The sequence below is a fragment of the Pecten maximus genome, chromosome 12 (assembly GCF_902652985.1).
Source record: "Pecten maximus chromosome 12, xPecMax1.1, whole genome shotgun sequence".
NCBI classification, from domain to species: domain Eukaryota; kingdom Metazoa; phylum Mollusca; class Bivalvia; order Pectinida; family Pectinidae; genus Pecten; species Pecten maximus.
The window spans coordinates 29,019,234-29,034,983 of NC_047026.1; the positions used below are offsets into that span (position 1 = coordinate 29,019,234).

A 15,750-nucleotide genomic window follows, 5' to 3' on the forward strand; every position below is an offset into this window, starting at 1 on the left:
TGACATCACACGTGCGGAGAAGCAAGGGCACCGGTGGAGAAATTCTTCGACTTTAGCGATACACTTATATAACGAGATGCTGTCGACTTCAAGACTTTCACACAAATGTTTAAAAACTGCCACAGATCTGTGCAGTTCAAGAAGTTTTACCAGTTTTTCACGAAAGGTGCGTGTTGGCGATAACTTTTGCAGCAAGTGCTAAGGTCAATCATCGTGTTAGCCATGTGGTTTCCTACCTAAGAGTAGAGTAAATCGTTTACATAACTGAAAAGTTGTGATTTTACGTAATGTGTTTGCAGTATGTAATGCATTGATTATCAAATTGTTATTGTTTTCTTTTCTGTGAACAATTTTGATTTATTTGCTTGTATAAGTGATTTGTCTTATTTTCTGATGCAAGAGCGAATTTGTTCTTTCATAATCATAAATCTAGCCAATAGCACAGGTGTTTGACCAGAAACATATAAGTGTGTTTCTGGTTTGACGTTTTATCAAAAAGAATGTATAATCATCTATATAAAATACCTCGTAAAGTTGACGTTTTTAAATTATATATGGGTATATGGATATTTGTTATTTATTCTTTATTGTTAGAACGTCAACATTCTGTCGCATCTATTCATAAACAATGATCAATCTGCAATTTATTTCCAGGGGTCCTTTTCAGCTATATGCCTATTGTTGAACACAATTAACACAACAATGTTGAAATTTAAGTATTTCCAGAAATTCTGTGTCCCATCTAAATTTTATGAGCACTTTACTGCATGAACTATGATCATGAGTTTTGGGTATTTGCTAATTAAGTTTCATTATACATATAAAAAGTCCAGTATTGTTTTTGATAGTGTAAATAATTGGCCAGAATTGTGGAAGAATGATAGATCAGGACAGATTAGAGAGGAAATGGATATTTTATCACTTGATCTAGATTCTGATAAATTTCCTCTCCTTAATTGGCAAGTCATTAGCATTTTCACTTCGACATATATATGATAGCCTTCATTAGCCATGTCATGTAGATATAGTTGTAAATAAGAAATAACTTGAGTAAGATAACCGGCAAAGTTAACTCTGTAGTAGCTTTATTTTTGACAGAATGGAACAATCAACTGACTCGAGAATGGATATAATTGTATGCCGGGCAGTTTAATTTAGTTTAAAATGTAGTTGTTAACATCGAAATGTTGAATGTCTGCTAATATATATGTATAGCATCACATTATATATCTTAATCACTTGATCTGTATTTAAAGTAAGTTCTGAGCAATGGTAAACATTTCTGCAGTTACTTTAAATTATAGTTTAATACCTTGCCATGGATTTCGTAGACTAATTAAACCAGCCTGACAACATACTGAGTAACTGGAAACAAGCTGTGATCAGTCATGAGAAATACTGCATTTACTTTGATACATTATGACATAGATTTTGCAAGCTGGCCTTAAAGGGATTTGTTGACAAATTGTTTGGTAGACCTACATAATTGATTTCGGACTAAGTCTAGGTATAGGTCATTGTTAGCATTGATGGTTCATAATCCATCAAGCACCATTTTTGACCACCTATGGGTAAAATTGAGTACTAGAATATTTTTTCTTTTATATCTTGAGGATTTCTTTATAGGCTTGTAAATATTCCTCAAATGACTGGTTCTTTTTCCTCACATGAAAGCATTAAGCCTTTTTTCATCAGTTTGAAATGAATTACATTACAGGTTTCAGCAACTTTATTTGCACCATTTATTTTTCAACCAGATTAAGTAGCAAACAAGCTTCATGGAGCATATTTGGGACATTATTCTTTGTCTAGATGTTTCTATGGACCTGGACATTGTGATTTTGTGTATTTGGCCCATGGCCCCTTGTCCTTCCCAACCACTGTCACAATGACAAAGCGTGATGACATCTAAATTGTTTGTTATTTTTATCAAAGTGTTTCATGGTGCTTTGTGGAATGCTTGTTTTTATCAAAGTGTTTCGTGGTGCTTTGTGGAATGCTGTGATATACTTAGTTCTACAGAAAGTCACTGACTTGTAAAGTGAACACGCCAATGCTGGTAATGCAAATGTTTATGTACCTAAACATAGAATAACCCGGAATTTGTGTTTGTGTACTTGCAGGCTCCAGCTTCTGTTGTGAATAATAAAAATGAAACTGTTCAGCATCAAAGCAAGAGGCATGCGTAAGTATAGATATTAATCTGAAGGTTTTGTGGCATGGTTAATATTACAAATGAAAAATAACACTTTCAAGCATAAGACTTTTCAATTAAATCAATTACAACATTTTCTTAATAAATATAATGAAACAAATTTTGTTTTACCCATATCTGATAATGTAACAATGTTGTAGTTTTGGGTTCTTGTGAGAAAGTGTAGTTATAGATGTAAGCTTAATAACCATTAAAAATTTGGGGGCATGTACTTCCATCTCTGTATTAGTAATTAACCACCCAAAGGGAAATTCAAAGCTGGCTGGCTTATTGAAGTAGTGGTAAGGTACAAATAAAAGTTACCATCAGCACCACAGTTTCAGATTTAGCTCACCAGCCCGAAGGGCAAATGAGCTTGTGCTGTGGTGCGGTGTCCGGTCGGCATCAATTTTTCCTTTTATATAATTACACATTGATGACCCCCAGGTATTTAATTTATATGCATATCTAGATTGCTTGAGACTTGATTCAGTAGATCTCATAATAATTGAACAAATCAGGCTATGGGAAACTAGTCAACCTAATGGTAGTAAATAATATTTTTGAGGGTTTAATGTTGGAGTGAATGCAACAGTTTCAAGAAGTAATAAATTTCATTATGGAAGTAATATATTCCTGCCTTAAATTCAGATTGTTGAAATGAATAGATTTTATTCTACAAAGGAACGATTTGTCAGAAGTGGCAAGAAATGAATATTTTTGGCGATTACACAGGTTTTATGAGCAGATTTGACTTTTACTGGATACCTCAAATTTGTAGTTTTGAAATATCAGATTGTAAATGTCACTACACTGTGCTGTAGATTGTAAATGTCACTACACTGTGCTGTTGCTATTAAATTTCTGAACATTATTAGCATTCTTTATATAACATTATATTGATTTCTGAATATATTATTCTATTAAAAAAATTTCATTTGAATAGATCTGAAAAAGTTCGAGGACATGTCATTGGAATCGATCTTGGCACAACAAATTCCTGTGTTGCCCTTATGGAAGGAAAATCTGCCAAGGTCCTGGAGAACTCGGAAGGAGCGCGTACTACACCCTCAGTTGTAGCATTCTCAAAAGATGGCGAGCGTTTAGTTGGAATGCCAGCAAAGCGACAAGCAGTGACCAATGCTTCAAACACATTCTCTGCCACCAAACGTTTAATCGGTCGACGTTTCACAGATGCTGAAGTGCAGAAAGACATGTAAGAATCAAACAGTTATTGCTCCACAAAACAAACCAGAAAGAAGTTTAATGGAGCTATAGATGTATAAGTATTACTGAGCTAGTAAAGTCATGCTTCCAAAACATTGATGTCTTAATGAAGTAGTTACAGCATTTCTCATTGTTTTGATGAAAAGCTTTCTGTTGATGTTAACAATTTGCCACATCCCTATGTTGTCTAGATCTTGACTCTTCATTGTCTTTTTCCAGGAAAACTGTTTCTTACAAGATTGTGAAAGCATCTAATGGTGATGCTTGGGTTGAAGCAAATGGCAAACTTTATTCACCTAGTCAAGTGGGAGCGTTTGTTCTCATCAAAATGAAAGAAACTGCAGGTAAGGCAACATGTAGTTTGATTATTTTGCAGCATTTTATGAAAATTACAGAAATTTATCAAAATTAAAAAATAACTTTTTTGAAAAAGCCATGGGTGTGTGACCAACATCCTGTTTGATATGATAGTAGGTTAGGTGATGTTAATATCCCCCAAATGGTTCACAAGTAATTAATTTACTAAGTACTGTACTTTGATCTACACTATTAATACGTTGAGTGATCAACAATATCAATACAGGTTCACGGTCTGCAGCAATATTTCAATACAAGGTTCATGATATTTCAATATATATATATTTTTGTCACAGAGAGTTACCTCGGCCAGAGTGTGAAGAATGCAGTCATCACAGTCCCTGCTTATTTCAATGATTCTCAGAGACAGGTATGTAGTAATCATAGTGGTGTACTACCACTTAATGACTCTGTAAGGTGTGAAGTAATGTAGACATAACTAGGGCCATGCTGCTGGAATATGCTTCTAATCTATTGATTTGTTTTAAAGCTTCACAGGACTAAAGACATCTGACCAGAAATATCGGATCATCATCTATATTATTCAAGTTGCAAAAGAACTTCTGCATTAATTTAGTAGCAACATTGCTTTGTTGGAATCCTTTCAAATTATGTATGATAAAAATGTATTGACTATTTTTTGTTTGTTTTACAGGCTACAAAGGATGCTGGTCAGATTTCTGGACTGAATTGCCTCCGAGTCATCAATGAACCAACAGCAGCTGCTCTGGCCTATGGAATGGATAAAACCGAGGATAAACTGTGAGAAAATATCAACTTTCAATATACAGTGGAACTTCGTTAACTCGAACTCGGATAACTCGAATACCCCGCTTAACTCGAAGTACCTCGCCGGTCCCGGCCGAATTCTCTCTTTATCTTAGTAAAAAAAACTCGGAAAATTCGAATTCGGATAACTCGAAAAACTCGGATAATACGAAGTAAAAATTTGGTCCCAACAATAAAAATCCTACTTGAAATGTTCGAATAACTTGAAGTATAATTTTCGTCGATCGGTGGCAAACGCCGACATTTTTTAGAGCTAAATTCCGTTTGTAATACTGAACATATCGGCACTACTAACCTACATGCTATTATAAGTGTTTCATAAATTCATAAAAGAAATTGTCGGTTGAATCTTATAACAACAAGACTTGGTGATAAAAAGTACTGCTTTACTTACATCAGGTAATTTCCCAAGGCGGTCGCCGATATCAGTACACACGATAGTCAACAACTCATCTACCCGTTCGCTCAAGCGGAACTAGATATTCTAATCTCTGACACACCGGTAGATCTACCCGGCTGATGTTTTTACAGGTGTAGAAATGACACAGTCACCGGCGCCTATTAAATCTTTAAACTGCTGAAACAATAGCGTAATTACTGCCGAGGTGTTAGAGTACAACTGTAACGGTCAGTGCTGTCTATTAAATCGGATAAAACACCAACTCAGTTACAGTAACATTTTATACGCACATGCGCAGCCCAACTTCAGGTGCTAATACACATGGAAATGGCGTGGTTATCAATAAAAAGTAAGTAGGCCGATCGATCAAACAGTATTTTTATATATGTCCAATAAAAGGTAATGGTTCTGTTACGTTTTGTATGCAATCTGTGTTAAGCTTAAACGGTTATTTGTTTTGGCATTAATAACTTGTTATTTTGTCGAATTCCATTTTATCGTTTACCTTTTGCAAACATGACTTGCACATCAGATCGTTATTGAAGTGACTAAGTGAAAGAAACTTTATCGTGACTGTATATCGGCAAAACTACACCAAATTACAAGTGACATAACGAACATTACATATATATTTACATGTATGACCAGTCTTCACACTAAACTGATGAGCGGACAGAGCGAAGTTTATAATGATTATATAAGTTGACAAATATTGACCAAACTTTTCACCAAAAACGATAACTCGCTTAATTCGAACACTCGGATAACTCGAAGTTTTTTCGTGGTCCCATCGACTTCGAGTTAACGAAGTTCCACTGTATATAACTAATTGAATAAGAACTGTGGTTATCCTAATAAAAGCCCAGTGGGCAACTTATTGACTCAATTCAGTTAATTGCATGGTCAAACAGATGTAGCCTGCTGGCCATGGTTAATGAAGCTGACAAAGACTGGAATACTTGAATAAGATCAAAAATATTACCTACTACACTTAATACTGAAAAAAATGTAGCTTATAATTGTGGTTGAAACTTCAGCTGACCGCTTTAATAAATTATCTTTGAATCTGAATTTATGCTTTCTTCAATATAATCATTATTTAGTCAGAAATTTTATAGCAACTTAAATGAAATTTTTGTAGTATAGTATTTATCTTCCCTTTTTGCTTTTATTTTATTTTTTTTTATTTTTTTACAATTTTATAAAAACAACTAATTGAATAATTTCTGTAGTTATCCTATTATAAGCCCAGTGGGCAACTTATTGACTAAATTCAGTTAATTGCAGAATGTACAGGATTTTTACTAAACTGCAGTAGATAAGGTTGGGGTTATTACCAGGCATGGGCTACAGGAGAAATATGGAAACAAACACACATATGAAAAAGTTTTTAACCAGTGTATCGTATGAGCCATATCTTGTCTAGTTTGGGTCATGTTAAGACTGGGAGATAAAGAGCTTTAGAGAACTGGTCAAACAGATGTAGCCTGCTGGCCATGGTTAATGAAGCTGACAAAGACTGGAATACTTGAATAAGATCAAAAATATTACCTACTACACTTAATACTGAAAAAAATGTAGCTTATAATTGTGGTTGAAACTTCAGCTGACCGCTTTAATAAATTATCTTTGAATCTGAATTTATGTTTACTTCACTATAATCATTATTTAGTCAGAAATTTTATAGCAACTTAAATGCTTTTATTAATATTTTTTTCTACAATATTACAGAATTGCAGTGTATGATTTAGGAGGTGGTACCTTTGATATCTCCGTACTTGAGATCCAAAAAGGTGTGTTTGAAGTGAAGTCCACTAATGGAGACACATTCCTTGGTGGGGAAGATTTTGACAATCACCTTGTCAACTTCTTGGCTGCAGAATTCAAACGAGATGTAAGTAGATTTTAAATTGTGATCAAATTCAGGGAGTATGAAAGAATGATGTATTAATGTTAGAAGTCTGAAAAATATGTCTGGTGACTTATCACCAGAGAATGATGTATCAATGGTAGAAGTCTGAAAAATAGTCTAAAATTTTCATCATCAAGATGAATTAAATACCATATTAACCTAACAATAAACTTGTATTGAAATTTAGTTAAAACTTGCAATAGGTCAATTCCTTACCTGGAATAAAACCTTTAGTTGTTTGTCACCTTGGTAGTACAGGGTAACTCAGTAGTGGGAAAATGGAGAAGACAGTTTAGAATTTGCATTTAAGGGGTCTGTATGGCTTTTTGAAGCTAAACTATTAATAACAACACCACTTTTGTAAGGATTTTTATTTTCCATACAAGAAGACTGAATTTGAATCTGAACAAGACCTAGATTTGGCAAATCTTGGCACTCATGTGATTTCTGTATCAATTGCATTTTATGTGATTATTGACTTTCCAGCAAGGACTTGACATAACAAAAGACAATATGGCGATGCAGCGACTGAGGGAGGCTGCGGAGAAGGCCAAGATTGAATTATCCTCATCACTGCAGGTAAAGTGGCCACCTTAGCTGTGTTTCTTTCTCCATAGACAATACACATTGTAATATTTCTTAATTAAAGAGAAGGAAGTGAAAAATTTACAGGACAAATTTGTTTGTATTTGCAGACAGAAATAAACTTGCCTTATTTAACAATGGATGCCTCTGGACCAAAACACATGAACCTGAAACTTTCCCGTTCAAAGTTCGAGTCCATTGTCGAAAGTCTTATTAAACGTACAGTTGGACCCTGTCAGAAGGCCATGCAGGATGCTGACGTAAAGAAATCTGATATTGGAGAAGTCATTCTGGTTGGTGGAATGTCCCGAATGCCAAAGGTTTGTAGAACAATTAAATATATAAATAGTATTTTGTGGATTAAGATGGATTTATATACAAATGCTTAGTAAGTTGCTTATCCAAAGTTTTCAAGGTGAAAATGATGTGACTCAGTATATCGCATGAGTCTTGTCTCCTATGACTTGGGTCATGTACATGTTAACACTGAGAGATGAAGAGCTTTAGAGAACTGGTCAAACAGATGTAGCCTGCTGGCCATGGTTAATGAAGCTGACATTGTATGGGGTTGCTAAAGTTGGAAAAATAGAAGTTGGACAAATAGTAGCGGAAGATAACTTCACTCCAGAAGGAAAATCTTTAGAAATCATGCATTAGGCCAAATGAAATTAATTTCTTGTTTCTCAGGCCCGCCCGCATCCAATATGAACCCCCCGCACCAGTCACTTTTTATTGAAATCAAAATAATAAAAACGTCCGCGCCGAAAAATGAATTCCGGAAAAAATTCCGACATTGGTTCCCGCATTATCCGGAACTTGCCCGATCCGTGTTTTAGAATCTCCCAAATCAGATCATTGAAACATTTGTTTATCTTTTAGAAGCTTGATTTTTCTATTGCTCATGGTAGAAATGATTTCCATTCAATTTCTTTTTCTGGGAGTGTTATTTTACCCTGGACAATCATATCAAATTATAGCGACACTTGTTCGTTTGGCGAACTTTACAAGGGTCTGCACGATGGATCGCTTGGTCCCGACGACTTGTCGTTTCCGCCAAAATTCACGGATCATATGTCGGCCGCGATCGGCAAACGGAAAGCTGATGTTTTTCATTTTATGCATTTAACAAATGACACAATTTCAAATCACATGATTCATGTATATGTATCATTATGTGACTGAGAGAAAAAAATAAAAAAGTCCCTCCCTCATCACATTTTTAGGTAGTAAAAAAAAGAAAAAAAAAAAACCTCCCTCCCTCATCCTTTTTTGGAAAAATGTGCCTGAGAAACAAGACCTTAATTTTGTTTGGCCTTATCTTCTATAGCATACAACATCAATAGAACAATACATTAAAATTTCTTTTTTAATTCATTTGTGGGAATATGTGAACTTTTCTATCATTTTGTAAGTTTTGCTGTTTAGTCTTAGTGCCCTATTTTATGGTTGTATATATGCTAAATGCTCTATATTACAGTTGTATGTTTATGCTAAGTGCCCCTTTTTATGGTTGAATTTGCTTTCAGGTTCAGTCTACAGTTCAGGAACTGTTTGGCCGACAGCCGAGTAAGTCCGTGAACCCAGACGAGGCTGTGGCAATAGGTGCTGCCATTCAGGTTTGTCAAATATTTACTTACATTGTCATTTTCAATTCTTTTAGAGCAAAACTCTTCATACATCTCTGAAGCTTATTTTTTCCATTATCAAATCACAGGCTAATTGCTGAAGATGGTCAATGTTTCCAACTTACTTTTAAGTTATAAGTAATTTGTGTATGTTAAGCTGTTGTTTAAATTCTATCAAATCATCTTTAACTGTAAATTCATTTTGTTTGTGATGTTTTAATCTGCAGTTTGTAATAAAATTTGTTATGTTTTAATCTGTAGTTTGTAATGTTTTAATCTGCAGTTTTATAATAAAATTATGTTTCAATCTGCAGAATAAAGTGGAATAAACTTGTTGATTTAAGCATGAATACAGATGTAGAATATTTTTATAGGGAGGAGTGTTAGCAGGAGACGTGACAGATGTTTTGTTATTAGATGTAACTCCGCTGTCTTTGGGTATCGAAACACTTGGAGGAGTCTTCACCAAGCTGATCAACAGAAACACCACAATTCCTACCAAGAAATCACAGGTAGGACTAGGCAACTTACATCAACATCTTATATGATTCCAATTCTCTTGTTTAAAGAAAAACTGTCAGTAATTCAACTTATAAGTGAACTATACTTCCCACAAAAAGCATCAACATATATATGTACCTTTTGATTTTGACTGATGACCCATTTTAAGTTTGATACATTCGAATTGAAAGTCACGTAAAGCATATATGTGGTCTTATTCTCCTTGTACTTTTTCCAAGGGTCTCCATCCAAATCTTTATCTTGTTTGTATAAATTAATTCACCGTTCCTATTAGGACCGTTCGTAAATTATCTGTGTTGGAGCCCCCCCCCCCCCTTTTTTTGTAACACATTTATCATAAAGCCTCCCGCACAGATACTTCTTGAATAGCCCATATCAATTTTAAGATAGAATTATGTTTTTTTTTTGTGCAAGTCCGTATTCTCTCTAAGCCTGTTTTTCCTTGTTTTTGTGGTATTTGATGACATGCCAAAGTGTAGTAATGCCATTAATCAACTAGGATGCTACATGGATGTAACTTGCCCCTCATTAACTATTTCATTCATGTAATAGAAGTAAGATCATGTTTTAATTAAATCTATTTTAGAGGAAGTATATCAACAGCTAAACAAATGAGAATGTATGATTAATAGAATCTATCATGAGTCTGTTTTGTGGACAGGGATATCTCAACCCGAGTGTAAGAGGGTTGATATATCCTTGTTCGCGGAACAGACCCATGATTGATTATTCTTCTCACATACTTACAACCAAATGTAAGTTTTTATGAAAGTTTGTTATCGCGCCGTCTTCAATGCTCCTTGGAATGTGCGTCAAAATTGATCATGTCATCATTTACGACTTGGTTACTCAACGTAAAATGTTGATGTTACGTTATTGTGAGCAGCGTCATATAGCGCATGCCGGCTGTCTTTTACCCACCCTGTGTAAGATCGATTTTATCTTTTCCCTAGCAACCGCTGGATAACCCTGTGAAGTATGGGAGAAAAAAAGTGTTAATGTTATCTCTACCTAATCAAAAAGACATACAGTTCATTTTCATTATGATTACATTGTATATAATTCTGTACTTCAGGTATTTTCAACAGCAGCTGATGGGCAGACCCAGGTAGAGATCAAGGTTCACCAGGGCGAGAGAGAAATGGCAGGCGATAACAAACTCCTGGGACAGTTTCAACTGGTAAGTTCACTTGAGGCATGCCCTTTCACAAAACTGATCAATAGCACTTTAGTTTATATAGTGTCAGATTATCAAATAGTTTAATGAATTGAAGGAAATTTTTATAACCTAATACTGTATAGTCTTATAAATTAGAAACGGCTTTCTATTGAATTATGGTTTGTATTCTTAACAAGGAGACAAAATTCTGGCATTATGTACATAAGACAGCTAACAGCCGAAATTAATATGGAAATTCTTGCATGTTTTGATAAAACATAACCAGTTTATCGTATGAGCCATATCTTGTCTGTAGTTTGGGTCATATTAAGACTGGGAGATAAAGAGCTTTAGAGAACTGGTCAAACAGATGTAGCCTACTGGCCATGGTTAATGAAGCTGACACTTCTGATTATACATTTAAATTAGAATTTCAAATTCATCTTTAATTAAGTTAACTTTTCATGACTACTTGACTATTTCCAGATCATTGTGAAGACAAAAAAACAATTCTAATAACATTGACACTCAATCCAAAAAAAATAAATCTGAAATCATAGTGCAGTTTATAAAAGAAGAATGATTAATTTCAGGTTGGAATTCCCCCGGCTCCAAGGGGAATCCCCCAGATTGAGGTGACCTTTGACATTGATGCTAACGGTATTGTGAATGTGTCGGCCAGAGACAAGGGCACAGGAAAAGAACAACAGAGTATGTAGTTCTATACTTAAATGTGTATTCTGTGACTGCTTTACCAGTACATAAAAATATGTGACTTTTCTTAACTTGTTCTTTTTGTGCCCGTCGAATTATGTTGAGCACATCATGGAATACTGTCGATTTGTCCATCAACAATTGGTTAAAGTTATGCCAGAACTTTATTGCTATGTATGATTGTCAGAACCATTCTGATACAACTTAATATTATATCATCGATGGTATACTTAAGTAGGCATTGGGAAAGGGTCTGTTAGAACTAGGGCTAATTATCAGACAGGTGTATCTTGCATCTGTTCGTTGTGTACTTTTTGGATTTTGAATATTGTTTCAAAATTCTTTTTGAGATAAATTATGTGAAATGTTAATAGTAGTAGCTAATAAAAAATATTTATAATAAATCAAATTTTTATTTGTTTCAGTTGTAATTCAGTCTTCTGGTGGACTTAGCAAAGATGATATAGAAAACATGATTAAGAATGCAGAGAAATATGCAGCTGAGGACATCAAACGAAAGGTAAGATGATTCAGTTTTATACAGTAAAACTTAATAATGCACTGTTCCTAGGTATATTTCATTAGGAACTAGAACACATTGTTCTTGCTTATTACAAAAGCCCTTTGTGCCTATAATCAAATCTTAATAGAAGTCCTTTGGTTTATTTGAAAAACTCTTGGAAACATTTTTATTGGCTGAAAAGAAAAACATTTTAAGACGTCTATATGATTTCAGGAATCTGTTGAGGCCATCAACAAGGCAGAAAGCATTATTCACGACACAGAGACCAAGATGGAGGAATTCAAAGCCCAATTACCAGAGGAGGAGGTAACACATTTAAAAAATATAATGGTTTTAAATATTTACCAATAATTTGGCAAAGAAAAAGACTGAATAGTGTATTAAACCATTAAATCGTAGGAAATTCATATTTCTTAGATATTTGATTAGATGAAGAATAGGTTACTATGTAAAGTTGATATATAATCCAAGTATCTTGCAAATCCTGACACCACTTGAAAATAGCTATCTTATATGTAGGTTCCTATTCATTTTACCTATACCATGACCTCAAGAAGTCAATCCCAAATTTAATGAAAAGGATTATTTTATCCATAGATGATGGAGTAAAATCTGTCCTAATTAGAAAGATTTAATGTGATGCCTCCTGTAGCATAGTTTGTGTAGGATAAGGAGAATTAAATATGTTTAAGTCTGGCTATAATCCACCTCGCTTTGGGCGACAATTTTTATTATAATTTCGTCCGTAGCATTTGTTCTACATCACAACCTGATCATTACAAGATGAGGTTGTGTACATTAACTTTGTCTCAAGTTCAAACGTCTTTGCAAGAGTTATACTCCTTCTCAATACCTGGGTAATTGATTTCAATATTGGATTCAAAGATATAGATTTAATATTATATTGCTACCTAAGAAACCCATTATTAGAATATAGAATCTTTCATTAAAGGCTTGTAGGAAAGTTTGATTTCTAGTTTGGTGTTTGGCCATTTGCATAATATGCAGCTTTCACTTAATAGGTGATTTCTAGATGTTTTCCCTAAACATGCTTTACAAGTTTATATTTGTTCGTATTTCAGAGCCAGAAATTGAGGGAACAGATTACCAAGACAAGGGATATTTTAGCCAATAAAGATAATGAGTCACCAGAAAATATTGTGTCAGCTACCAATGAATTGCAGCAGTCTTCATTAAAATTATTCGAAATGGCATACAAAAAGGTAAAAACAGAAAAAAACATATATATTCAGAAACAATTGTATAAACTTATACTATGAAGTTTCAGAAACGTTAATCAATACTTAGATTTTTTTGTTCAAACCCACTTTGTCTATAATAATGATAAAATTAGTGAAAAAATTAAGATAAAATTAGTGAAAAAATTAAAGTATGAAATTTTCCTCCAAAGTACATTCAAGTCAATATTATAAGCATCATAAACATTGGATGTGTCAAATTTTAAGTCTTAATTTATGTATACTAATTATTTTTTTTATAATTTTACATAAAATAGGACTATTAGATAAACTCCAGAGGAGAAATGCACCTGTAATAAATGTAAATAATTTTAGATTCATCAGTCTGGCAAATGTTATCATTCTGCGATGACACTTAGAAGAGAGTAATCTCCCTTGATGTATTGTTTAACTTTTCCTATCAACAATACTTATTGTCTTTTTTGACAGATGGAATCCGACCGTGCCAGTGAAGCAAGTTCATCCTCATCTTCATCCGACTCAACATCACATGAAGGGGAGGGAGAAGAGAAGAAGGAAGAAAAGAATTGATGATGATTTGTGTGATAACTGTTGTAACAAAGACTATATATGTACATTTAGTCATGTCGACCGTCGGCAGTGGTACCATATAATACAAGAGGAATATTCACCTAATATTTCTAGGAGGAAGTCAATTTGACCATGTGATATCCGAGATTGGTACTATTGTGTAGATATCTTGGAGAATTGTGTGTGTGTGGGTGTGTGAGATTTAGCAGTGCCAACTGGTTTGAGTTGTTCATATAATAGTTTACTGGAAAGGACTAGATTTTGCTCCCAGGGTATATTTTGAAATTTGTATCAAAATTCTTTTTGTGATGGATGGAATGTGTGAAAGATATTGAATCATCGACTCGTTTTCATATTGTGTGAAAATTCATTCCAAGTATTCAAATCAATGACTAAAAATTGAATCACTAGGCCCTGGTAGAGCTGAAGAATCTGATCATGTTCATCATATTCATCAAGTGAGTGATTGCACTATATAACAGTTCCCTATTTCGGGGCCGCGGTAGCTGAGTGGTTAAGGTGTCCCGACACTTCAACTCTAGCCCTCCACCTCTGGGTTGTGAGTTCGAAACCTACGTGGGGCAGTTGCCAGGTACTGACCATAGGCCGGTGGTTTTTCTCTGGGTACTCCAGCTTTCCTCCACCTTTAAAACCTGGCACGTCCTTAAATGACCCTGGCTGTTAATAGGACGTTCAACAAAAACAAACCAAACCCTATTTCAACTTGTGTCTCATCAACAGCAGTGTATCAAAAGTTCAGCCTCACAATGTGTGTTGTCATATACAGTAATACATGGACAATTATGTTGAGGTCTGTACAAACCTCTTTAAATCTGTTCAGTCAGTGTACTTACATAATCAACATGGAGTTGGCGATATTCCAGGCCTTTGTGGCTCTTTTGTTGTGTATTGGTCTGAATCGGATACAGAAAAATCTCTTATACTATTGTTCTAGAGGCAGTTTATAAATCGTTCTGGGGTTTAGCGAATTGAATAACGTGTCAGTTGGTCAAAGTTTTGAGTCCTGTATATGATGGGCCCTTTGTAGGTCTGGGGTATGACCAACACCAGATTGCAATAGGTCCGAGTTTGGTTGTTGTAGATCACTGTTACAGATGGCGAGAATGTTGTATTTTACTCTGAATAAAAACAGTTTGCATCTGGTTAATGTTGTATGAACTGTGGGGAAATATAGAGCATGTCCATTTGATAAAACTAGTACAATGATTTGGGCTTATACTTACCAATCGGCATTGTTTTTGAACCATAGATTAATCGTATTTAATTTTGAATATGTAGAATATTGTACATAAGTTTGTACAGTAATTATCATACTGCCATATCATGTAAACACTTGTATGGTTTAATTGATCAAAATTATAATTTAAGGAAATGTTTTTGATGAAACCATTGCAGTGTTTTGGTTTATTATATTACATTTTGTCAATTGAAACAAATTTCTGATTTAAAAGTTCATCACAGCAAGCTAGCTTATTTCAAATTTTAGATGGATGGTGTGGGAAATGTAGTAAATTCTACGATGAATCACATGTTACAGATATCCAAATGAGTGTATAGAAATATTTTGTTTGTTAGATATGAGTATATATATGTATTAGGATAGATAAGCAATGAACAATTTTGGTATTAAACAAGTTCAACTTTGGTGATATCATATTTAATTTATCTTGCATCTGACAAGTTTTACCATGATAAAACCATTACCCAAGTAAACTGGTCTCTTAACTTTTTTCACCAGCATCATTTAATGTAGATATTTTTCATTAACTTAAACTGGCTACCAAATGTTCACATTGTACAGAGTTATGTCTTAATTTGGACCAGTTCTTGATGTGCTATCAATAATTTTATGATGGCAAATGTAAGATGTACTATTCAGACTGCATGTTCAAGCAATCCGTAAAATATGAAGTAAATCTTTTGTGTAAACAT

The 15,750-nt window shown here is 34.2% G+C and overlaps 1 protein-coding gene across 2 annotated transcripts; it reads left to right on the forward strand.

The window, feature by feature from the left end:
• LOC117339714 (stress-70 protein, mitochondrial-like) lies at positions 1-15,750 on the forward strand. Of its 2 annotated transcripts, XR_004535293.1 has the most exons (18): positions 1-166; positions 2,124-2,185; positions 3,141-3,410; positions 3,641-3,765; positions 4,075-4,148; positions 4,434-4,540; positions 6,699-6,861; positions 7,366-7,458; positions 7,575-7,784; positions 8,991-9,080; positions 9,464-9,601; positions 10,687-10,791; positions 11,364-11,481; positions 11,910-12,004; positions 12,221-12,313; positions 13,090-13,230; positions 13,696-14,156; positions 14,209-15,750. XR_004535293.1 is itself a non-coding variant. In XM_033901431.1 (17 exons), exons 1-17 carry the CDS (start codon positions 77-79, stop codon positions 13,795-13,797), a joined length of 2,076 nt encoding a protein of 691 aa, XP_033757322.1. In that variant the 5' UTR covers positions 1-76; the 3' UTR covers positions 13,798-15,750. The 2 variants fall into 2 exon arrangements, 1 of the variants encoding a protein (XP_033757322.1); XM_033901431.1 differs by having other exon boundaries at positions 13,696-15,750.

Bases quoted from the DNA above. Each gene is read 5' to 3' on its own strand.
- LOC117339714 (XM_033901431.1), top strand. From the start codon at position 77: ATGCTGTCGACTTCAAGACTTTCACACAAATGTTTAAAAACTGCCACA. The intron at 6,862-7,365 runs GTAAGTAGATTT...TTGACTTTCCAG, and splicing joins CTGCAGAATTCAAACGAGAT to CAAGGACTTGACATAACAAA. The intron at 12,005-12,220 runs GTAAGATGATTC...ATATGATTTCAG, and splicing joins CTGAGGACATCAAACGAAAG to GAATCTGTTGAGGCCATCAA.